Here is an 8,421-nt window from a genome sequence, read left to right as displayed (position 1 = left end):
TGTGTGTGTGTGTGTGTGTGTATAAACGAAACGAATATCATAGACAAAATTCACATGTTTTTTTTTTTTTTTTAACACAACGAGTAGAATATTCGAATTTAAAAGAATTATTGTTTTATTTCGATTTTGCTTTTACCCAAAATAGGTCTTTTGTGCTCATTATGTTGGGGAAAATGAAAATGCCCCGAGTGCCTCAATCAGTCAAGGCCTGTTATTTGTGAAGCCAAGCGCGGACCTATCACAGAAGGTCATGTGACTGCGTGTGTGTGTGAGTGAGAGAGAGAGAGAGAGAAAGACACACAGACAGAGAGGTAAAGAGAGAGAGAGAGGCCGAGTGTGCGTTGCCATGCCTCAGATGCTGACCCTTTGATAACAGCTAATTATAGAATCGAATAAAAGCGTTTAGAACAGTAACGGGAACGGCGGCAGATACTCACCGGCGAGGCGGGACGCGTGTCTCCCGTGAAATGTGAATACAGCGTCCAGGCCGGGGTGTAAATGTACAGTTGAAATATTCTATTGAAGGGTCCCTCGGCGGAGCGCCGACAGCCGCGGGCTTCATTAAAAATTCATCAGGTTCCCTGTGAAAAAGGGGGGAAATGTTCAGGGGGGGAGGGAGGGCGGTGCGAGAGGGGGGGGGGGCAGAGGGGCCTAATTAGAACAAAGGAAACGCGCGACCGCCACCGCCCGCGTCTCCGAGACCCTCGTTACACCTCAAATCCGGCGGCGGCTTCCACCCCCCCCCCACCCCCAACTCGCGCACGCGCGCCCCTCTCTCCGGATCGATTCGATATCACGCGCCTCCGAAGGTGAAATATTCGCGGAGGTCGGGCAGATTCCCGCCGAGACCCTCCCGGCCCGACCCGCGGTGACCGACAGTAATTAACCGTCCCGGCTAATGATCACTTACTCACAGCTAGTAATGATCCTGCTTTTCATAATTCGATGTGTAATTTAATAATTCGCGCGTGTTAAGTGCGCGGCTCGTTTAGGAGAACTGATTTCCACTCAGCGGGAGCGGAGCGTTTTTAATTAATCACGAGTGTTAATCAATACCCAATCAGCGTCATTACAAAAAACGCGTTCGTAAATGCGTCTGACGTCACATTTTACACGACGTAAAATAATAACCCGAAAATCATGTGATGCCAAGTGTTGAAATCATGGTAAATTATGATCTGTTTAAACGTCCGTTATTTAGTGTGTGTGTATCTGACTAGTGAAGGTGTGTCTGAGTAGTGAAGGAGTAGAGAAGGTGTATCTGAGTAGTGAAGGTGTATCTGAGTAGTGAAGGTGTATCTGAGTAGTGAAGGAGTTGTGAAGGTGTATCTGAGTACAAAACGAGTATCTGAGTAGTGAATAAGTAGTGAAAGTGTATCTGAGTAGTGAATGAGTAGCGAAAGAGTATCTGAGTAGTGAAGGATTAGTGAAGGTATATCTGAGTAGTGAAATACTAGTGAAGGTGTATCTGAGTAGTGACTGAGCAGTGAAGGTGTATTTGAGTAGTAAAGGAGTATCTGAGTAGTGAAGTATTAGTGAAGGTGTATCTGAGTAGTGAATGAGTAGTGAAGGAGTATCTGAGTAGTGAATGAGTAGTGAATGTGTATCTGAGAACGAAGGTGTATGTGAGTATTGAAGGTGTATCTGAGTAGTGAAGGTGTAACTGAGTAGTGAAGGTGTATCTGAGTAGTGAAGGTGTATCTGAGTAGTGAAGGTGTATCTGAGTAGTGAAGGTGCATCTGAGTAGTATCTGAGCTGCAGGGATGAATGGATGGAGGGAGGGGGGATGAAAAGCTGGAAAGTGAGGAACAGAGATTTGGAAGTCGCTGTCCAAGGTGCTGAACGCCTACAGATCTTGAGAAAGATGACAATCCGAGAGCAGAAATGTAAATTTCTCTCTCTCTCTCTCTCTCTCTCTCTCTCTCTCTCCCTCCACCCACCCCCCCCCCCCTCCTCTCTACCGTCTCTACCGTAAACGTGATCCGAGGTGGGCTTCAAAGCCTGCCGGTGTCGGAGGACGGGCGAGGGGCGTCGACTGTGGATTTAAATGGGCCTCGGCGCGTTGGCAGGCGAGCTGTTTTTCTGGCGGCCTGACATCTGGCGGGACGGGCCCGGGGGACCCCCAGCCTCTCCACGGACCCCCCTGATTAGACTGTAATAGAATATTAGCATTTGCTCTCAGGTAGGCTTCCGAGGGGCTGCGAATAAAAAAGCCGAAAAGAAATATTTACCGAGATGACGGGTAAAAAACAAAATGCACTGCCCACGCGCCGTCGCCGCGAAAAATAAAACCCATCCACGGAGAACATTCAATAAAATTCGTTCTTTAATGAACACACATATTTCAATTCAATTATCAAACGATAACGGAAAATGTACATGTAGCAAATGACGGGAAATCTAACGCAACAGACATCACAGGAAGGAGTAACCTCAGCTAAAACAGTAATACAGCAAAAACCTGTACGCATAATTATTCATTTTCAGTGAGCATGAACTATTTACATTATACACGTATACGTCCATGAAATGGATCATTTCTTCTTTTTTGTCCATATTAAGAAAAACATTACAAAGTGAGATTAACAAGCAACGACCCAGTAATGATGCGCGTATAATAATAATAATAAGAATAATAATGATAATAATGATGATAATAATATTTTTTTCCTACAAATAAATAACCAGGAACATGGATAAAAATAATTTGCAGAGGAGGGAAGACTATCTGGATAAATCTCTCGATTGTGCAGTCTCAGACATTTATGGTCCTTTAATTTTTTTTTTTTTTTTGTAGAATCCCACGCTTTGCTGGCTGTCGACGCAAAAAAAAAAAAAAAATTCTCGAGCAAAACGCAGAGGAGGGAATCCCGATAAATATGTAATGAAGTAAACATGACCTCACGTGATAAATAGTTGATAAGAATAAGAGCCAGGGTGGAGCGCGAGTCCCACCCGAAACGAAATGAAATTAGAAAATAATAATAAATAATAATAATAATAATAATAATAATAAAGACAAGGCCGACCTCTCTTCACACGTCTCTTCTCGTTATCTACACGCCAGACGTACAGTCCTAGGCGACCAAGTGTACTCAGTGCTTAAAAAAAAACGGTAAATATATATTTATATTTTATCCATATCTGGTCTTTTTTTTTTTTAAGAAATGAGAAAACGAGGCATGGACGGAATCATTTACAGCGGAACCGAATCCCAAGTGTTCTGTAGCAGGTTCGGGTGTGGACCTGTTTTTTTTTTTTCTTCTTCTTCTTCACACTGTACACTCTTTAAAAAATAAAAATTAAAACCGAACAAAGGGACTAAAACCAGTGCTAAAGGGTTCTGATTGAGGCTCAGCAAAAGTCAAAAGGTGCGGCGCCAGAGAAAAAGCAGAGGTCTTACTTGCTCTCGGCTCCTCGCGCGTTACCGGGGGGTCGGGGGGTGGGGGCGGGGGTCAGGGGGTCAGGGGGTCACGGAACCCGGGGCTACACGCACGCGGAGTACTTCATCCGTTTCTGCTTCTGCCGCTGGTTGCAGAACCACACGCGCACCACGTTCTTTTTCAGGTCCAGCTTCTCGGCGATGGCCGCGATCTTCTCCGACGACGGCCGCGGCTGGATGGCGAAGTAGGCTTCCAGCGAGCGCTTCTCCGGCGCGGCGATCGACGTGCGCTTCCGCTTCTTCTCGGCGCCGTTGAAGAGCTCCGGCTTGCTGAGCTTCTCGCGGTGCGACTTCTCCGCCTCCTCCAGCCACGCCTGCAGGATGGGCTTCAGCGCGATCATGTTGTTGTGGGACAGCGTGAGCGACTCGAAGCGGCAGATGGTGCTCTGGCTGAGCGAGCCCACGCCCGGGATCTTCAGGTTGGCCAGGGCCGAGCCCACGTCCGCCTGCGTGACGCCCAGTTTGATCCGCCGCTGCTTAAAGCGCTCGGCGAACGCCTCCAAGTCCCTGGGATCGGCGTCCACGTCGCTCATGCAGCCCATGTGGGACGGCAGCCCGTGGGCGTGGGCCATGTTGATCGCCGCCTGGTGCATGTGGTTCATGCCGGCCATGTGGGCAGGGTGCGCGGGCGTGGACACCACCGAGCCGTCCGGTCCCGCCATGGCCCCCGCCAGCGCCAGCCCCGGCGTGATGTGGTCCAGCAGGTCGCCCTCCAGAGCCTGGTGCGGCTGGTGGTGGTGGTGGTGGTGATGGTGGTGGTGGTGGCCGGCCAGCGCCGACGGGTGCGAGATGGGCACGGAGGAGGAGGAGGAGGAGGACGAGGTGCAGGGCAGCGTGTTCATGGTGTGGTAGGTGGCGTCGGGCTTGAACGGGCTGTGGTGAGGAGGGTGGTGGTGGTGGTGGTGGCTCTTGGTCTGCGAGACGATGTCCACCGCCGCCAGAGCTTCCGCGCGGGCCAGCAAGCTCTCATCCAAGCCGCCGAATATATTGCTCTGCAATTGCAAATAGAATGCAGACATAACTGTCAGCGGGGAATTGGAGCTGCGCGTCGAGGTTTTAAAACATTTCCAGCGGAAAAAAAAAAAGGAGAGAGGAATCCTAAAAAAAAAAAAAAGAGAGAGAGACACAGACACATGCAACATCCCAGGTCATAAAAATTCATACGAGAGGCAAACCCGGATGAATACATAAGTTGGGAGGGAGAAAAATGGATGTGTTGGGTGATTTGCTGTTGGAGACATGAAAAAAACATCAAGCAAGGAGAGAGAGAGAGAGAGAGAGAGAGAGAGAGAGAGAGAGAGAGAGAGAGTGGGCTGTCAGAATGTGCCTTTAAGCGGTGATTATGCAGAATACGTACCGGTGGGGTCGGGAGACATGCCCGGCGCATCGCCTCCGAGCCGCCGCCGCCACCGCCGCCGCCGTGTCGCGAGGACGCGCACGACGACGACGACGCGTTGGACGTCAGGCTGGTGCTGGTGGAGGAGGAAGAGGAGGAAGGGTGCAGGCTGGAGTACTTGGGCTCGGGCATGGCGAACGCCTGCTTGCTGTTCAGAGACATCATCATCATGTTTGCAGGCGCCCGCGCCGCCGCGGGTTCCTTTTTAAGAAGTTGAGACCCCGCCTTCTTCTTCTCGCCGGCCGAGTTCGAGCCCAGTCGGCGTCGAGTCACTGCGCGAGGAGGAGGAGGAGGAGGATGGTGATGGTGGTGATGAGGATGATGGTGTCCCAGGTCTCCGGGCGGCGCATGTGGGGACTCCGGCGGCCCCGCAGTCCGCAGGTGGAGCCCCGGGGAGAAGCCCGCGAGTCTCGGTCCCGGCTGGTCACGTGACGGGTCAGGACGCAACAAACCCGAGGGGAAAATACGGAGAGAGAGAGAGACAGAGAGAGAAAAGAGGAAAAACAAAGTTTTTTTTTTTCAAGCAAAAAAAGCGCAAAACGCGAGCTTTCGACCCCTTTTTTCTCCTTGATTCCGTCGAGCGAAAGATGAAGGAGCCGAAACGAAAACCGCGTCTGCGGCGGCGGCGGCGGCTGTCGCGTTACTTCAGCAGCTTCCAATGCAGCTGGGACTCGATCTGAAGCCGGTCTGAGGCGGAGGGCAAACTGTTCGTCTCTCTCTCTCTCCCTCTCCCTCTCTCACTCTCTCATTCACGCGCACACGCACGTACACACTCTCTCTCTCTCTCACACACACACACACTCCCTTCCTCCCTCTTCCCCCTCTCTCTCTCTCTCACACACACTGTCGCCCTCTCGGCTACCTGGAACCCCCCTCCCTCCCTCTTTTCACGATTTATTATTCTTCATTAAGCCGCCCGCGTCACCGGGGAGACTCTGCGCATGCGCGGCGGCGTTTACGTTTCGCCGGAGAGGGGCTGCGGCTTTTTGCGTCCGACGTCCGTCGGCTCGGAGGGGATAAAGGGGACGAGCGGAGGGCCGCGGCGGACACCCCCCCCCCCCCCCCCACCCCGTTCCCGCACCCCTTCAACCAATTACGCGCGCGCCGCCGCGCGATGATTCGATTTGGACTTCGTTTCACCCGCGGCGCGCTCCGATCGAATTTGGACGTGTAATACACCTTGACGAATTTATTAGTTTCCGCAATTATGGAAATAATAAATAAGGCGCGGCCGTTATGAATCCGCCGCCACCGGAGAGGCGCGTCTGTGCGCGGAATACTTTATTCATGTCGCTAAAAGAGATTTTTCGAAAACTGTCTTTAGGATTTAATTGCAAACCCAATACAATTATACTCTTGTCGCAGCGGGCTATTATCACATCTTCGTACTAATTAGGCTACTTCATCAGTGATATAATTAAAAACCTTTAATCATATTCTAATTAACAAGGCTTGTCTAATTTGTTTAATCTCCTCGAGTCCAGTAGATGAGCTAATTGATATAAGATTCGGCGGCAAAATTTCTGACCATAAAAATGAAAGATTTGTATAATTTTTAAAATATATATTTCAGTCGAATTCAGTTATTAAAAAAAAAAAAATTAAAAAATCAAATTGATAATTTTGGATTCCAAACCATTTCTACTTCTACAAAATTAGGGTTTAATTGCTATGTGTAAATTCTGTCATACAATTAGAACACAACTTAATAACGTAGTTATTTCAATATCAATTTAAACCTAATAGCTCTAAAAAGAATATTACGAATCTAAGAGCTTTAAAATGCATTTAGAATTTCTCCATTGTGACATCAGCTAATATTACAAATGTTTTTATAAAAAAAAAAAAAAATTTAAAACACCTTGACGTTACGTTTTACCCCGTCGCGGGTCCCGATCGCTGTCTGCGTGCATATAGCGAGCGACTGAATTACCATGAAACTTTAACGGAATCATCCATATTTTACCGCCTCTAAATCGCGCCATGAAATTTTCATTTGCGACGAAAAGTGCATCTTGCGTCAACGGAATCAATTCGGCCTTCGCCGCGCAGCCCGTGGACGTCAGTGGGATGTAAGCATTCGGGTGGGGTGAGGGGGTTCTGCCAGCCCTCGTCTGGCTGAACAAATATAGATCCCCCCCACCGCACCCCACCCTTTCGTTCTTTCTTTCTGGATTCATTGTCATTTATTGGGCGCCGGGGTCACGTGACCTCGGGCGCCCTCGAACCGCCCTCTCCCCCGCCCACTTCGGGCGGCGCGGGTGATTGAGTGGTCTCATCAAGCCAGGGACCCCCGGTTTCCGGCAAAGACCCTTCCTTCTCTCGCACACATCGGCGTTTCATCCTCGATTTGTACCTGCAGACAGACAGCAGCGTCCCACCCACCAGGTCCCAGTGACTGGAGAGAGAGAGGGAGAGAGAGAGAGACAGAGAGAGAGAGAGAGAGCGGCTGTGCCTTTCCTCCCAGGAACTGAGGAAGAGGAGTAACTCCACCTGCACACAAATGCAGGGGGAAAAAAAGGAAGAGAAGTAAAAACGCTGTTTGATATCCTGCAGCTCAGGTGACTTGTTTGCTTTTTTGACACACATCAGAATCCAGGCACGCTTGCTGCGGAGTGTGTGTGCGTGTGTGTGTGTGTGTGTGTTGCCAGTGTCCCTCAGGAGCCCCGAGCCCCTAACAATCCCAATTACGGCCCGGCCGCCGGGGACACGTCAGCCAGGTGACAAAAGACGGGGAGCAAGGCGAGTGGGCGGGGCGGTCCACCGGCCGATGACTCTTTTGAAGGAGCACCTCTCCGACCGTCCCCGGTTCACAGCAGCGGCTCGCAAAGTGGGCTGAAACGTCCGAAAACGATATGGCACACTTGTCCTGGGCTCAGATTGGGAATGAAGGACGTTCGCTGTGCGCTCCTGGCGCAGCTACAGGCTGGAAGGGTGATGTCTGGACTGCGGCCCGAAGAACACGTGACATTTTTGATGGTGCAAAAAGAAAGGACAGACTGGCCGAGACTGAAGCTCTTGTACAGCCTTCATTGTGAGTTGCACTAGCTTGTTCACATGTATTTTCTACATGTTTCTTACATTATATCTGAACCTTTATTATACGAGCCATAGAAAAACAGCGATGCTCAGCACGTGAACAAAAGAAACTTTTTTTTAGGCCTAAATAAGTAAGTAAAAATCCCGTGACCCTCGTTGCTGTAAAATGTCTACATCTCGCTCCAGTCCGTAAACCAGCCCGGAACCGACGCCGTTCTAATGGTTCACCGACCCAGTGCTGGTCTGAGGCCAGTTCGTGGCGCGGTAGAGCTCTTCCCCTCGCGTGTCGCTCTGATCGGGGCTTAACCTGGCCAGGGACTGATTAGAGCGCCGCAGAGAGGGGGGGGGGGGTCAGGGTCGGGGTCAGCAAAACAAATAACGCGCCACCAATTTCCCCCCGATACCACGGTCTGGGACACTGGACACACACATTTGCTGTCTGTCTCTCTCTCTCTCTCTCTCTCTCTCTCTCTCTCACACACACACAACACACACACACACACACACGGGCTGCAGGGCAGTGCACAATAAGGTCAGCTCTGGT

General features: G+C 50.4%; 1 protein-coding gene across 1 annotated transcript; it reads right to left on the bottom strand.

Annotated features, from left to right (window-relative positions):
* Positions 1-2,397: 2,397 nt before the first annotated feature.
* On the bottom strand, positions 2,398-5,554 carry pou4f2 (POU class 4 homeobox 2). Its single transcript, XM_028977265.1, has 2 exons — positions 4,800-5,554; positions 2,398-4,434 (listed from the first exon to the last, which is right to left on the bottom strand). The coding sequence occupies exons 1-2, from the start codon at positions 5,007-5,009 to the stop codon at positions 3,487-3,489; spliced, it is 1,158 nt and encodes a 385-aa protein (XP_028833098.1). The 5' UTR covers positions 5,010-5,554; the 3' UTR covers positions 2,398-3,486.
* Between the last annotated feature and the right edge of the window lie 2,867 nt (positions 5,555-8,421).

Source organism: Denticeps clupeoides, chromosome 4, assembly GCF_900700375.1.
Source record: "Denticeps clupeoides chromosome 4, fDenClu1.1, whole genome shotgun sequence".
Lineage (NCBI taxonomy): Eukaryota > Metazoa > Chordata > Actinopteri > Clupeiformes > Denticipitidae > Denticeps > Denticeps clupeoides.
The sequence above is the reverse complement of the archived record's forward strand: the minus strand, read 5'-3'. Positions and strand labels throughout refer to the sequence as shown.

Coding starts and splice junctions, on each gene's coding strand:
- pou4f2 (XM_028977265.1), bottom strand. CDS start 5,009: ATGATGATGATGTCTCTGAACAGCAAGCAGGCGTTCGCCATGCCCGAG. Junction 4,435..4,799: donor CATGTCTCCCGACCCCACCG/GTACGTATTCTG, acceptor TTGCAATTGCAG/AGCAATATATTCGGCGGCTT.